Here is a 16,765-nt window from a genome sequence, read left to right as displayed (position 1 = left end):
CTGGATTAAAATAAAATATCAAATCTTTATGCATGCATGTTAGTATTTAATTAAGTCATGTTTATTTGTATCAACACATGATATTTGTATTTATTTGAAAGAAAATCCAAAGTAATTACTGCAATGTTTCATAGCCAAAAAGATAAAGAATTGTTTCTAGCATTGTCAAATAACTGTATTTAAAAAAATGCTCTCCTCAAATTAAATTAAATGTTTTTTGGGTCAGGTTTTATCCACCGCTGGGGTTGTCTTTGGTAGCGAGAGAGAGAGAGAGCGAGAGATATGAAAAAGGAATTGTAATTTTCATCAGCCGGGTGCATACTTTTAAGTAGAAATAATATATGCACATCACTCTCTCTCTCTCTCTCTCTCTCTCTCTCTCTCTCTCTCTCACACACACACACACACACACACACACACACACACACACACACACACACACACACACACACACACACACACACACACACACACACACACACACACACGTGCATATATACACAGTGCTATTGTAGTGCCTAGGGATGCATAGGTTGCCAAGCAACACAGCGGTGTCCTAGAAAATAAAGTTCAAAGGCTGAAAACTCAGAATTGGATGTGGGTTCAACACACTCTATTGATCAGAGTTAATGGGTTCACTACACCAGAAAACAGATTGTTTTTTTTCTCAGCTGTTTCTTATAACGATCACAGGGTCACATTTTTTATAACTCTTACAGCATCTTTAACCAGCAGAGAGTTGCATGAGCTTCATATGTGTGCTGCTTGTTTACTGCAGCACACACATTCTAATATTCTTTATTTCATTAACATAAACTTGATTAGTGTAGGTATATACTGTGGTGCATGTTCGTATGCAACACAGTTACTCCCCATTGTGGAGCCTCACTGTTTGTTTGCCATGAGCTCCTGAATGTTTGCAGGTGTCTAATGCGAAGATGATGAGAGTACAGAGACATCAGCATTTTAAAAGTACAAATTAACCACTAAAGAAACATTTCAGTTGAGAAGACAAATATCCACCCTTCATGACTGGTGAAACAGGGGTAAAGACTTTAGGCATAGTGGGTTAGATGGCTCATAGTGACCTTGCATCTGCTCTGTTTTCTGCTCCACCTCACTCATGCTGACACATGGCGGTTTATTTAATTTAATTTATTTATTTCATTTATCTAGCGCCAAAGCACAACAAAGCTGCCTCAAGGCGCTTCACATAAGTAAGGTCTAACCTTACCAGCCCCTAGAGCATGCACACAGTCGACAGTGGTAAGGAAAACCTCCCTCTGATGATTTGAGGAAGAAACCTCAAGCAGACCAGACTCAAACAGGTGACCCTCTGCTTGGGCCATACTACCAACACACTTGACAATACAAATAAACAGGAAATTTTGGGAGTCCATGCTGTTGTACAAGATAGGAGGCTTGTAGAAGAAGACACCAACTCCCACCTCAAGATGGAGCCGCACCTCAAACAGACAAAGAGAGAGAGAAAAAAACAGAATCAGGCATCAGAAAGACAACAAATACAGTGTAATCTTTCAGCATTAAGCAACAAGAAAAACAAAAGACCGCCAGCCACTAGCCCAACGCTTCACTGAAAGAACCAGAATTTAGATAAAGTTGAGGCCGCGGCCCGCTCTGTTTCCCAATAAAATGAATTTAAAAGGGTAAAAACCATAGTAACATACTGTGTCAGTATGCCATACGAAGGGGACAATAAATGCGTCTTAAGTCTGTACTTGAAAGTTTTTACAGAATCTGACTGTTTTATTGACGCAGGGAGATCATTCCACAGAACAGGGGCACGATAAGAGAAAGCTCTGTGACCTGCAGACTTTTTATTCACCCGAGGAACACAAACGAATCCTGCACCCTGAGAACGCAGAGCCTGGGCCGGTACATAGGGTTTAAGTATCAGCTAAGTAGGGAGGCGCTTGTCTGTGAATAATTTTATAGTTAATAGCAGAACCTTAAAATCTGATCTCACTGGGACAGGAAGCCAGTGAAGAGACACCAAAATGGTTGTAATATGGTCAAACTTTCTGCTTCGTGTCAAAAGTCTGGCAGCAGCATTTTGAACCAATTGGAGAGCCCTAATGCTGGACTGATGTAAACCAGAAAATAGAACATTGCACTAGTCCAATCTAGAAGAGACAAACACATGAATCAGGGTCTCAGCATCAGCCATAGATGGGACAAATCTTCGCTATATTTCACAGGTGGAAGAAAGCAGTCCTCGTAACATCTCAACAAATAGTGACCATGTGAGTCGGTCGGTATTTTTCACACTGCCATCCAGTAGATGGCAGTGTTCTATACATTTTGTTATTTTGCTATTTGTTGCGCTGAATCACACGTAACAAACAGAAAGAAATCACATGTAGATGGTATTCACGCCCTTTGCGCAATACTTATTTTACTATGACAGCAATTATAGCCTCAAGTCTTCTTGAATATGATGCCACAAGCTTGGTGCATTCCTCGTTGTAGCACATCTCAAGCTTCATCAGGTTGGATGGGGAGCGTTGGTGCACTCCAGAAATGTTCAATTGGATTCAGGTCTAGGCTCTGGCTGGGCCACTCAAGGACATTCACAGAGTTGTACTGAAGCCACTCCTTTGATATCTTGGCTGTGTGCTTAGGGTCATTACCCTGCTGGAAAATGAACCATCACCCTATTTCATCCAGGATGTCTCTTCCATCTGGCCACTCTACCACACAAGCCTAATTGGTGGGTTGCTGCACAGATGGTTGTCCTTCTGGAAGAGTCTTCTCTCTCCACAGAATAATGCTGGAGCTTTGACAAAGTTCTTGGTCCCCTCCCTGACTAAGGCCCTTCTCCACCAATCGCTCTTTTTAGATGGGCTGCCAGCTCCAGGAAGAGTCCTGGTGAATCTGGACTTTTTCCATTTATGGATGATGGAGGACACTCTGCTCATTTTGACCTTCAAAGCAACAGAAATGTATTTGTACCCTTCTCCAGATTGGTGCCTCGAGACAATCCTGTCTCAGAGGTCTACAAACAGTTCCTTTGACTTCATGCTTGGTTTGTGTTCTGACATGCACTGTCAACTGTGTGACCTTATATTTAGACAGGTGTGTGCCTTTCCAAATCATGTCCAATCAATTGAATTTAGTCCAGGTGGACTCCAGTTTAGTTGTAGAACAGTGTTGCCACAGTTACTTTGAAAAAGTATCCCAATTACTGATTACTGATTACTCCTTTAAAAAGTAACTTAGTTACTTTACTGATTACTCAATTGGAAAAGTAACTAAGTTAGATTACTAGTTACTTTTTTAGTTACTTTTCCCAGCTCCCGACAACAACCCTCTGCCACCTCAACATGACAATGATACCTGTTTTGCCAAAACTCACTTTATAGTCACACTTTCTTGACTTCAATGAAAATAAATACTTGTTTTATAAAAAGTAAAATAAAGACATCTTTCTTGACCTCATATTTAACTGTTGACAGCACTGTAACAGTAAAACTTGCCATTTCTAACCTACATTGTTTATAAATGTAACTATTGAATTCTTTCTAACATTTTTCTAACATTTAAATTCTCTCTAAACATTTTACTTGTCCAAATTATTATTATAAGTAGTATTAGGCTTCAAAACTGGACCTTTAATCTTGGGGTGTTGGGGGGGCACATCCCTGCCCCACGCCTCCATTCAATCTGGATTCGCCCCTGCTTTGGCGTCTGAGCACAAAGAATGGATAACATTTATTTATGCAGAAAACATGACCAGATTTACAGGTAAGAAAGTTTTATTGCGTTTTCACATCATGTGGTCCTCAGAAAGAGAGTTTAGGTGCATTTGAGTGGAAAATAGTGTTAGTTGTTGACGTGTCGCGGAGGATCAGCTGTTTTTAGCAGCAGATACGGAGCGGCTCAGCTCAGAATTCTAAATAAAGGAGAAAAAAAGCATAAAAATGTCTTGTAAAGCTCAGTGCAGATGTGCTGTTGTCACCGCGCTTTAAGAGGTGAGGACCATTCGTAGCTGCTGCAGAAAACCGTGGATGAAAAGCTCACAGCTCGCTTAAAGTGGGCAGTTCAGTCGAACCCCGACCTCCTTCCCACGGACCAAGTTTAATGCTGCTATCGACCCACAATGCAAAAATAATAGTAACGCACAGTGACTCAGAGAAGTAACTTTAATCTGATTACTGATTTGGAAAGATTAACGCGTTAGATTACTCGTTACTAAAAAAAGTGGTCAGATTAGAGTAACGCGTTACTAAGTAACGCATTACCGGCATCACTGTTGTAGAAACATCTCAATGATGATCAGTGGAAACAGGATTAACCTGAGCTCAGTTTTGAGCTTCATGGCAAAGGCTGTGAATACTTATGAGTATGTGATATTTTTTTTTAAATAAATTTGCAAAAAATTCAAAAACTTTTTTCACATTGTCATTATGGGGTATTGTGTGTAGAATTTGAGGAAAACATTTCATTTCATCCATTTTGGAATCAGGCTGTAACATAACAAAACATGAAAAAATGTGAATACTTTCCGGATGCTCTGTACAGAAAAACAACAGAAGATTACACAAAACCCTGAAATACTTCTTTATTGTTGTTGTTTTATTTGTGGCAAACTGCACAGTATTCAGTAGTGTTCAGATTAATAGTAGTGCTATGTGACTAAAAAGATTAATCCAGGTTTTGAGTATGTTTCTTATTGTTACATGGGAAACAAGGTACCAGTAGATTCAGTAGATTCTCACAAATCCAACAAGACCAAGCATTCATGATATTCACACTCTTAAGTCTATGAAATTGGGCTATTAGTAAAAAAAGTAGAAAAGGGGGTGTTCACAATAATAGTAGCATCTGCTGTTGACACTACAAACTCAAAACTGTTATGTTCAAACTGCTTTTTTAGTAATCCTGTGAATCACTTAACTAGTATTTAGTTGTATAACCACAGTTTTTCATGATTTCTTCACATCTGTGAGGCATTAATTTTGTTGGTTTGGAACCAAGATGTTGCTCGTTTACTAGTGTGCTTGGGGTCATTGTCTTGTTGAAACATCCATTTTAAGGGCATGTCCTCTTCAAGTATTTTGACATATCCAAACTGATCCATGATACTTGGTATGCGATATATAGGCCCAACACCATAGTAGGAGAAACATGCCCATATTATGATGCTTGCACCACCATGCTTCACTGTCTTCACTGTGAACTTTGGCTTGAATTCACAGTTTGGGGGTCGTCTCACAAACTGTCTGCGGCCCTTGGACCCAAAAAGAACAATTTTACTGTCATCAGTCCACAAATTATTCCTCCATTTCTCTTTAGGCCAGTTGATGTGTTCTTTGGCAAATTGTAACCTCTTCTGCACATGTCTTTTATTTAACAGAGGGACTTTGCAGGGGATTCTTGCAAATAAATTAGCTTCACACAGGCGTATTCTAACTGTCACAGCACTTACAGGTAACTCCAGACTGTCTTTGATCATCCTGGAGCTGATCAATGGGTGAGCCTTTGCCATTCTGGTTATTCTTCTATCCATTTTGATTATTGTTTTCCCTTTTCTTCCACGTCTCTCTGTTTTTTTTGTCCATTTTAAAGCATTGGAGATCATTGTAGATGAACAGCCTATAATTTTTTGCACCTGCGTATAAGTTTTCCCCTTTTGCAATCAACTTTTTAATCAAACTACGCTGTTCTTCTGAACAATGTCTTGAACCCCTCATTTTCCTCAGGCTTTCAAAGAGAAAAGCATGTTCAACAGGTGCTGGCTTCATCCTTAAATAGGGAACACCTGATTCACACCTGTTTGTTCCACAAAATTGACACTACTATTATTGTGAACACCCCCTTTTCTACTTTTTTTTACTAATAGCCCAATTTCATAGCCTTAAAGTGTGCATATCATGAATGCTTGGTCTTGGATTTGTGAGAATCTACTGGATCTACTGGTACCTTGTTTCCCATGTAACAATAAGAAATATACTCAAAACCTGGATTGATGTTTTTAGTCACATAACACTACTATTATTCTGAACACTACTGTATGTGTTTCTGCGGCTGCTCTGTTCTTGTACTGCAGGCAGAAGAACGCTGACGTAAATCACCTGTTTGCCCAGTATGTGCTGTACAGGCTGGTTGGAATGTATGACTGGCTTTGGATGAATTTTTATATTTGTTTAACTCATTAAATTGTTTATCTTCTTCCAGAAATTGATGAAGATCGTCTACCGAACCAACTGTACAAGGTCAGTTATTCATGCTCCATACTGACAACAATATTGAAAAAAGATTACAAAAGTATTGCAAGTATTTAAACTGTAATAGTCTTATTGAGTCTCTTAATGTGTGATATATGCTGATGTTATGCAGGCGGCTTTATTGAATTCTCCCCGACAGCGGCGAAAAGGGCCAAAAGGAACACCTACAATGAAAGGTAACTTATCACTTATGTGACAGTTTAAGCTGTTTGTGAGCTGTTGTTTTAGTAATGATTAACCCATGAAGGAAACAATCTACAGTATGGGAATTAACATTCTGTATTTAGCTCCTTTCACACCAAAAATTCCTGAAATAATCAAAAATTTAGGGAGTATCCGTGGCTATTTCAATCCTATTTTGACATCTCACTTCGGGAGGAAGAGCTACTTTTGAAGCAAGCAATGATGACTGCTTTGTATTTTGGGGTATTTGTTATTTTTACACACACACACACACACACACACACGCACGCACGCACGCACGCACGCACGCACGCACACACACACACACACACACACACACACACATATATATATCTATACGAGGTCTGTTACAAAACTATCCAACCTTTTTATTTTTTGCAAAAACCATATGGATTTGAATCACGTGTGATTGCATCAGCCAAGCTTGAACCTTCGTGCGCATGCGTGAGTTTTTTCACGCCTGTCAGTTGCGTCATTCGCCTGTGAGCACGCTTAGTGTGAGCAGTGGTCCACCCCTCTCGTCAGATTTTTATTGCGAATAAAATGTCTGAACGATTTGGAGCTTTGCTGCATCAAATTTTTCCAGAAACTGTGAGAGACCTCCAGGTGGACACCATTCAGAAAATTCAGATGGCTTTCAGGGACGATTTTATGGGGATTACACAGATTAAGGAGTGCTCCAGTCAGTTTAAAGACCGCCCACAGTTTCTGAGAGCGCTGCGCATCCTGACCACGCCTCTTTTCTTCCCGACTGCATCGGATTATGGCAATATTTACCGTGTCGGAATGCTTTCTCCACATTCTTGCTATGTGTGATGGAGGCTTTAAAGACAGCGTGTGTTATGTGTCGACGCGGGTTGAGGAGCGGACCTGCGTCTGACTGAACCCAGCGCTAAAATAACCAGAAAGCGGTTCCAATAACAAAACAATTTATTTTCCCCCTTTTGTGCAATACTCGGTGTACAAATTCATAAAACGCGTCTGTCTGGCGGAGTGAAGGACGGTGCGCTCTCCAGCGCCCAAAGGGATCGAAGCCCGGCGCCTCTGGACCCACGTTCACCGCCAAACACCCCCCAGATGGACACGACAAACCGACTCTGTGAAGGATAGAAAAGGTGAGGTAAGTCAGCAGCTACAACTAATATCCTTCAAAGGAACACAATATCAGCAACACATTCAGGTCTGAATTTAAGCTTTATGTAAATGAGCAGCTTCTCACAACAGGTGGAGGATCATCTGTCCGCACGCCACGGCCGTGAGAAGCAAGCTGCACAACTCTGATCAATATTCACATATACTGCGTAACAAAATACCAAATTACTGTTAACAATTATTCAGACAATCAAATCACCTCTGATGTGTGCTGACAGCATGTGTCCCTCACCCGTCCTCCTTCACAGGCACGATGTGTCAAACCCAGGCGCGGTCCTCAGCGTCTCACAAACGAACATCACAAGGTCGAGTTCCCGGCAATTCTGCTTGAATCACACATGGCTTAAATGCAGAACGCCATCTCATTATCTGCTTCAGCTGAAAGTCTTTAAGGTTGCACGTGAGCATCATCCACAGGTGCTGCATATCACGTTGATGATGGTGAAGGACTCTTCTGCCAGCACCTTCTCCACAGACAATAAATCAGTTTGCATACCACCTGGAGAGCAAAGAAAAGAAAAGAACACCAAAATGTCCAGCCAAACCCCCCAACACACAACAGCGTGTGTACATGTAAGTTTTTACTTTTTTAAATTGAAAAGACACTTATTACTGTATTTTTATGTAAAGACAAACTTTTTTCTTCAGTACTGGAGCTCATCTTGGCTGGTGACCATGTGCCCTCGAGATGAGCTCCACCGCGCAAGTCCTGCTCCTTGTACAACAAGCTTAACGGTAATAAAAACATTGCTGGAGGTAATTTAAAAAATACCAAGAAGGTTGTTAAATTACTCTTAACCTGCCCTCCCACACGAGGCAGTGCTGAGTGGTAATTAAATGTTCCTACTTTATTCAAAATGACCACTACTTTTATAAATGTTGAGTTTCTCATTGTACCTCCACCTCCATTTTTATCCATCTGTCCTACAAACTGTAATAATTTAGTTACTTTCATTTCACATCACTTTTTTGTTTGCTGCCATTTGGTTTCCGACATTCTGACGAGTGGTTCTTTCAGTTTATGTCTAAAGTACAAGATCACTTTCTTTTTTTCCAGTCCTAGCCGTATATTAACATTATTACAGATCATACCTCTGAGTGTGTCATTCACCATGGACTTTTTTATTAATTAACCCTCTGGGGCCAATCGTATATGACGGCTGAGTACAAGTTTTACTAAATTATAAATAACTTTTTAATGATATGAGATAGAAACTTACTTTTTTTTTTTGCTGAAAAGTGAACTCCAAGGACTTTCGAGCCAGTTGTCCACCATGTTTGTACTCCTCATAGAAGCTGTGTGATGACATGCGCAATGTGAGTGTCCAATCGGAATTGGTTAACCGTCACATGATTTCTCCAATATCCAATCGTAGGGCAGAGCAATCTCACATGGTATCCCAAAGATTGTTAGGATCAGTGATATGTTACTCTATGGGATGTGAATACTGTTTAAACAGCCCTCTGGCTGCTGGCTCCATGTGTAAAAGTGCAGCGTTGCACATATGAATGAAGTGATCAGCATAAGAGGGTCTCATACAATCTCACGTGATTGACCAAAGAGTGTCACTGCATGCAGTCCAAGAGGGAGTCAACTCCATAGAATTAAAAAGTTTGTGTTGTAAGCCTTTGTGTAATAGCAGACAGAAATTTCTTTGAGATGTGGCATAAAGACAAACAAAACGCATGGACCATTTTGTATATATTGTTCAAAATGTGCATTTGTGTTTATTGTTAGAACATTTATTTTGTAAATTCTCTTTGTACAAGACCCCAAACTGCCTTTATAAAGTGTCAAAATAGTTGTTTATTATAGTCTGCTGTGTTTTGAATAAATGTGTGTGAAAAGTATTTTTCGCTTTATTTTTTCCTTTCTTATTTCTGATTGTAAACCTTTATTACATTTATAAAAACACCACTATAACATATATATTCTGAAAGTACAGGTTGTCCTGAAAAACAAAAAAACAAAAACATAGCACTTGATTGTGGGATGCACGGTGAGCTCTTAACAGCAATAATAAAACATTTATGCCAGGTGAGTGAACTGTCCAAAAAATGCCCTCGGACCTCAGAGGGTTAATTAATTTATTTTTAGTATGTGGGAAATCTTTTTTTTGTGGTAAATTAGTTGAGAAAGGAGTGATGTGTCATAGAAGGGGATCAGTGATGTTCTATGACTTAGAGGCAGTGGCACCAACAGAAAAACAGCAGGCTGAGCTGGAGATGGCAGAGCTGAATATGCTGCAAGTTTTCATTGGAAGTGACTAAGATGGCCAGGATTAGGAATTAACATATCAGTGAGACAGCACAGGTAGGACAGGTCAGAGACAAAATTAGAGAGGCCAGACTGAGATGGTTTGGACATGTACAGAGGAAGGACCCAGCCAGCTTATATAGGGAGAAAGATGCTGTTGAGGATGGAGCCTCCAGGCAGGAGGACTAGAGGGAGGCCAGAGAGGAGGTTTATGGTTGCAGGTGGTTGGTGTGAAAGCAGAAGATGGAGAGGATAGGTTAAGATAGATGGAGACAGATGATCTGCTATGGTGACCTCTAATGGAGCAGCTGAAAGAAGAAGAAGAAAAAGAAGAGTTTCGGAAGGAATTAATGAGACTGAGGGGACATCTGTCTAAAAAGTAACAAAAATATGTTCTCTCCAAAAAAAAATAGCCTTGAATTAACTTAATCAACCTGTTATATAATCATTGGATGTTAATGGTACGATGTTCAGAGAAAAGTGTCCAGCTAGGTGTGTTTTTTCCCCTCACCCTGCATCAGTCTTAGACGTTGACCCATGTGAGTTTCCTTCCATCTGATGTTGCACATAAATCTTGTGTTGAATCCTCCTCGGAACATAATTGATAACATTTTTAACATGTACCAAACAATAGCATAAAAAATAAATAAAAATAAAGCATACACGTGCTAATTTTAAGAGCGGAATGATTGCTCGGTCATGTCCTCTATTAATCTTCATTTGCTCCATTCTCATCCTATGTTCTGAAAGCAGAGGTTGAACCTTCACAGGAAATGTGGAAAACAAAACCACTGACAGAGTGAGAACCCCGATAGAAGTTTAATAATATCAGGTTGGCGGTTGCGTGTGGGCGCACGCACACAGTGGTGCCAGGCATCACTGCATCTATCACACTACACAACGTTCTTGTGACCTTCATGGCAGTTACCCAAGGAGACAGCCAGTCCATCTGTCTGTTGCAACCAGAAGAAATGTGGGTGTCAGCTTGGCCTGTTGCTGTGGGTCTTCACCTGCATGCTGGATCATGCCCTGAGGAACATGCCACATGGCCAAAATGTTGTAGCAGACGTTCATTCACAATGCAAGTGATACTCCTTATCTTTATCCCCAGTCTCCCTAAGTAACTTGATACAAAGTCATTCCAGCAGTCCCCGAGGGTCCTCTAAAAAGAGGTAGTATCAAAAAATATCCCACATCATTGGTTAGCCTCACAACCATACAGTTAGACAGGAAGACCAAGACCCTAAAGAGTTGTACCTTCATTCTCCTACAAAGGTATCGAACTGAAATTGCCAAACCCCTCTGTCCAGCAACCTCATGACTCCTCAAGCTCTTCCCACTAGTCTCCCACTCACAAAGGCCGAAGACCCAGAGCTGTGAATGTCTCCAAGTTCAATGCTTTACTAACTCTCACAAACCCAGACACTCCAATTCCTCACTCAGGCTCTCAAGTTCTGCATTCAGGCTATATACTGATCCTGCAAAGCTCACACCATCATCTGTGAAGTCAAGTTCAACAAACCTTTCCTCCACATTAAAGTCACCAAAGCCACTGGTTTCCACAACTCTACAAGTACCCAACTCTCAGACCATGCAAGCATTGAACAGAGTAGGAACCAAAACATATTTCTGACAAATATCAATGTTCACTGGGAAAAATTCTGCCCCACTCTGCACAGCACTCATGAATTTCCTCAGCACTCAACACTTTTGAGATATCTTAGTGAGAGCAATACAACCAGCAACATACATATGCTATAAGTAATCATAAAATTAAAGACTGTGTAATTTTTCTATTTCAATTTTCATTTTCATTTATATAGTGCCAAATCACAACAAAGTTGCCTCAAGGTGCTTCACACAACTAAGGTCTAACCTTACTAACCCCAGAGCAGCAGTGGTAAGGAAAAACTCCCTCTGAGGAAGAAACCTCAAGCAGACCAGACTCAAAGGGGTGACCCTCTGCTTGGGCCATGCTACAGACATAAATTACAGAACAATTCACAAAATTAATATACAGGAAATGCTGTTGGTGCACAGGACAGGAGGGTCTCCAGTAGAAATACCACACCCATCTCTGGATGGAGCTGCACCATAACAGAGAGAAAAAACAGAATCAGGCATCAGAAAGACAAGAAATACTGTATAATTTGTCAGCATTAAACAACAAAAAAGCAGGAAATACTAAGGTGGCCGCCGACCACTAGCCCTAAGCTTCACTAAAAGACCCAGAATTTAAGTAAAGTTGAGGCCGCGGCCCGTTCCGTTTACTAAAGACATGCTGTGGAGGGGAGCAGAGATCAATCACTAATGATTAAATGCAGAGTGGTGCATACAGAGCAAAAAGAGAAAGAAACAGTGCATCATGGGAACCCCCCAGCAGTCTACGTCTATAGCAGCATAACTAAGGGATGGTTCAGGGTCACCTGATCCAGCCCTAACTATAAGCTTTAGCAAAAAGGAAAGTTTTAAGCCTAATCTTAAAAGTAGTGAGGGTGTCTGTCTCCCTGATCTGAATTGGGAGCTGGTTCCAGAGGAGAGGAGCCTGAAAGCTGAAGGCTCTGCCTCCCATTCTACTCTTACAAACCCTAGGAACTACAAGTAAGCCTGCAGTCTGAGAGCGAAGCGCTCTATTGGGGTGATATGGTACTACGAGGTCCCTAAGATAAGATGGGACCTGATTATTCAAAACCTTATAAGTAAGAAGAAGAATTTTAAATTCTATTCTAGAATTAACAGGAAGCCAATGAAGAGAGGCCAATATGGGTGAGATATGCTCTCTCCTTCTAGTCCCCGTCAGTACTCTAGCTGCAGCATTTTGAATTAACTGAAGGCTTTTTAGGGAACTTTTAGGACAACCTGATAATAATGAATTACAATAGTCCAGCCTAGAGGAAATAAATGCATGAATTAGTTTTTCAGCATCACTCTGAGACAAGACCTTTCTGATTTTAGAGATATTGCGTAAATGCAAAAAAGCAGTCCTACATATTTGTTTAAAATGCGCTTTGAATGACATATCCTGATCAAAAATGACTCCAAGATTTCTCACAGTATTACTAGAGGTCAGGGTAATGCCATCCAGAGTAAGGATCTGGTTAGACACCATGTTTCTAAGATTTGCGGGGCCAAGTACAATAACTTCAGTTTTATCTGAGTTTAAAAGCAGGAAATTAGAGGTCATCCATGTCTTTATGTCTGTAAGACAATCCTGCAGTTTAGCTAATTGGTGTGTGTCCTCTGGCTTCATGGATAGATAAAGCTGGGTATCATCTGCGTAACAATGAAAATTTAAGCAATACCGTCTAATAATACTGCCTAAGGGAAGCATGTATAAAGTGAATAAAATTGGTCCTAGCACAGAACCTTGTGGAACTCCATAATTAACCTTAGTCTGTGAAGAAGATTCCCCATTTACATGAACAAATTGTAATCTATTAGACAAATATGATTCAAACCACCGCAGCGCAGTGCCTTTAATACCTATTTTGACCGTTGGGGTTTTACATAATTATTGTATGGCCTTGCCTTACAATATAAAGCGCCTTGGGGCAACTGTTTGTTGTGATTTGGCGCTATATAAAAAATTGATTGATTGATTGACTAATAAAATGAATTAAAAGAGTAAAAAGTGTAGAACTATACTAACTGTAATAACTGCAATGTGAAATTTTAAGGTTCATCAATCAATCAATCAATCAACTTTTTTCTTGTATAGCGCCAAATCACAACAAACAGTTGCCCCAAGGCGCTCCACATTGCAAGGCAAGGCCATACAATAATTATGAAACACAGTCTACGTCTAAAGCAACATAACCAAGGGATGGTCCAGGGTCACCCGATCCAGCCCTAACTATAAGCCTTAGCGAAAAGGAAAGTTTTAAGCCTAATCTTAAAAGTAGAGAGGGTATCTGTCTCCGTGATCTGAATTGGGAGCTGGTTCCACAGGAGAGGAGCCTGAAAGCTGAAGGCTCTGCCTCCCATTCTACTCTTACAAACCCTAGGAACTACAAGTAAGCCCGCAGTCTGAGAGCGAAGCGCTCTAATGGGGTAATATGGTACTATGAGGTCCCTAAGATAAGATGGGACCTGATTATTCAAAACCTTATAAGTAAGAAGAAGAATTTTAAATTCTATTCTAGCATTAACAGGAAGCCAATGAAGGGAGGCCAACACGGGTGAGATATGCTCTCTCCTGCTAGTCCCCGTCAGTACTCTAGCTGCAGCATTCTGAACCAACTGAAGGCTTTTTAGGGAACTTTTAGGACAACCTGATAATAATGAATTACAATAGTCCAGCCTAGAGGAAACAAATGCATGAATTAGTTTTTCAGCATCACTCTGAGACAAGACCTTTCTGATTTTAGAGATATTGCGTAAATGCAAAAAGGCAGTCCTACATATTTGTTTAATATGCGCTTTGAATGACATATCCTGATCAAAAATAACTCCAAGATTTCTCACAGTATTACTAGAGATCAGGGAAATGCCATCCAGAGTAACGATCTGGTTAGACACCATGCTTCTAAGATTTGTGGGGCCAAGTACAATAACTTCAGTTTTATCTGAGTTTAAAAGCAGGAAATTAGAGGTCATCCATGTCTTTATGTCTGTAAGACAATCCTGCAGTTTAGCTAATTGGTGCGTATCCTCTGGCTTCATGGATAGATAAAGCTGGGTATCATCTGCGTAACAATGAAAATTTAAGCAATACCGTCTAATAATACTGCCCAAGGGAAGCATGTATAAAGTGAATAAAATTGGTCCTAGCACAGAACCTTGTGGAACTCCATAATTAACTTTAGTCTGTGAAGAAGATTCCCCATTTACATGAACAAACTGTAATCTATTAGACAAATATGATTCAAACCACCGCAGCGCAATGCCTTTAATACCTATGACATGCTCTAATCTCTGTAATAAAATTTTATGGTCAACAGTATCAAAAGCAGCACTGAGGTCCAACAGAACAAGCACAGAGATAAGTCCACTGTCCGAAGCCATAAGAAGATAATTTGTAACCTTCACTAATGCTGTTTCTGTACTATGATGAATTCTAAAACCTGACTGAAACTCTTCAAATAGACCATTCCTCTGCAGGTGATCAGTTAGCTGTTTTACAACTACCCTCTCAAGAATCTTTGAGAGAAAAGGAAGGTTGGAGATTGGCCTATAATTAGCTAAGATAGCTGGGTCAAGTGATGGCTTTTTAAGTAATGGTTTAATTACTGCCACCTTAAAGGCCTGTGGTACATAACCAACTAACAAAGATAGATTGATCATATTTAAGATTGAAGCATTAAATAATGGTAGGACTTCCTTGAGCAGCCTGGCAGGAATGGGGTCTAATAAGCATGTTGATGGTTTGGATGAAGTAACTAATGAAAATAACTCAGACAAAACAATCGGAGAGAAAGAGTCTAACCAAATACCGGCATCACTGAAAGCAGCCAAAGATAACGATACATCTTTGGGATGGTTATGAGTAATTTTTTCTCTAATAGTCAAAATTTTGTTAGCAAAGAAAGTCATGAAGTCATTACTAGTTAAAGTTAATGGAATACTCAGCTCAATAGAGCTCTGACTCTTTGTCAGCCTGGCTACAGTGCTGAAAAGAAACCTGGGGTTGTTCTTATTTTCTTCAATTAGTGATGAGTAGAAAGATGTCCTAGCTTCACGAAGGGCTTTCTTATAGAGCAACAAACTCTTTTTCCAGGCTAAGTGAAGATCTTCTAAATTAGTGAGACGCCATTTCCTCTCCAACTTACGGGTTATCTGCTTTAAGCTACGAGTTTGTGAGTTATACCACGGAGTCAGACACTTCTGATTTAAAGCTCTCTTTTTCAGAGGAGCTACAGCATCCAAAGTTGTCTTCAATGAGGATGTAAAACTATTGACAAGATACTCTAACTCCCTTACAGAGTTTAGGTAGCTACTCTGCTCTGTGTTGGTATATGACATTAGAGAACATAAAGAAGGAATCATATCCTTAAACCTAGTTACAGCGCTTTCTGAAAGACTTCTAGTGTAATGAAACTTATTCCCCACTGCAGGGTAGTCCATCAGGGTAAATGTAAATGTTATTAAAAAATGATCAGACAAAAGGGAGTTTTCAGGGAATACTGTTAAGTCTTCTATTTCCATACCATAAGTCAGAACAAGATCTAAAATATGATTAAAGTGGTGGGTGGACTCATTTACTTTTTGAGCAAAGCCGATAGAGTCTAATAATAGATTAAATGCAGTGTTGAGGCTGTGAATAGAGTTTGAGTTGAGTATGAGCACTACAGGTTCCCCCTAGATTTACTTTGCTACAGTTTGTCAAAAAAAGACATTCTCTCATATGACACAATTGCCAGAGACAAGTCAAGCACTCAAAGGCTTAACTGCCAACAGTGTTTGAATATGTCTCAGATGGTTTAAAAAACTGACTTGTCCTTTCCATTTCTTGCTCTTTCTCTTTCATGTCTCCATTCACATCCTCACAGAGCTGCAGTTTCTGGTTGAGCACCACCTTTACCTACAACAGCAAGGCGCCGGGGACGAGTGCTCCTCAGAGAGCTGCTTGTCCGATCGGCCCAGCCCCGACTCTGTTCCCACCGGGGAGGAGCTCCCACACGACGATGAAGCCACTGCTGAGGCCTTCGAAAAACTGCGCTGCCAAATGGAGGGTATGACCAAAAATCCAGAATGAAAAAGTAATAACGAGTGACAGAAAGAGGGAAGGGAAAGAGCTGTAGCTTCTATTTCCACCAGCACCAATTGCCTTGAAAATACATTATTGCTAATTTAGTCGAAGTCAAGGCACAAAGGGAATTACTAAAGAACGACTTCATTAAAGTAAGGCCAGTTCTATATTTAGGTTGCATATCTCTGCTACTCATTAGGCAGTCTACTGTGTGAA

The 16,765-nt window shown here is 40.3% G+C and overlaps 1 protein-coding gene and 1 long non-coding RNA gene across 3 annotated transcripts in view; one reads left to right on the top strand and one right to left on the bottom strand.

Moving 5' to 3' along the window:
* Positions 1-16,765, top strand: part of LOC117506640 (protein phosphatase 1 regulatory subunit 1A-like) — an 82,726-nt gene that overhangs the window by 53,803 nt on the left and 12,158 nt on the right. For both annotated transcript variants that reach the window (XM_034166164.1, XM_034166165.1), the window contains exons 3-5: positions 6,199-6,236; positions 6,361-6,424; positions 16,350-16,532. In XM_034166164.1, the coding sequence (XP_034022055.1) occupies positions 6,199-6,236; positions 6,361-6,424; positions 16,350-16,532 (285 nt within the window). The remainder of the gene's footprint in view (positions 1-6,198; positions 6,237-6,360; positions 6,425-16,349; positions 16,533-16,765) is intronic.
* LOC117506641 lies at positions 11,249-13,547 on the bottom strand. Its single transcript, XR_004559522.1, has 3 exons — positions 13,511-13,547; positions 12,140-12,142; positions 11,249-11,641 (listed from the first exon to the last, which is right to left on the bottom strand). It is a non-coding gene; the product is annotated as an uncharacterized LOC117506641 (long non-coding RNA).

Source organism: Thalassophryne amazonica, chromosome 3 (assembly GCF_902500255.1).
Source record: "Thalassophryne amazonica chromosome 3, fThaAma1.1, whole genome shotgun sequence".
Taxonomy (NCBI): Eukaryota; Metazoa; Chordata; class Actinopteri; order Batrachoidiformes; family Batrachoididae; genus Thalassophryne; species Thalassophryne amazonica.
The sequence above is the reverse complement of the archived record's forward strand: the minus strand, read 5'-3'. Positions and strand labels throughout refer to the sequence as shown.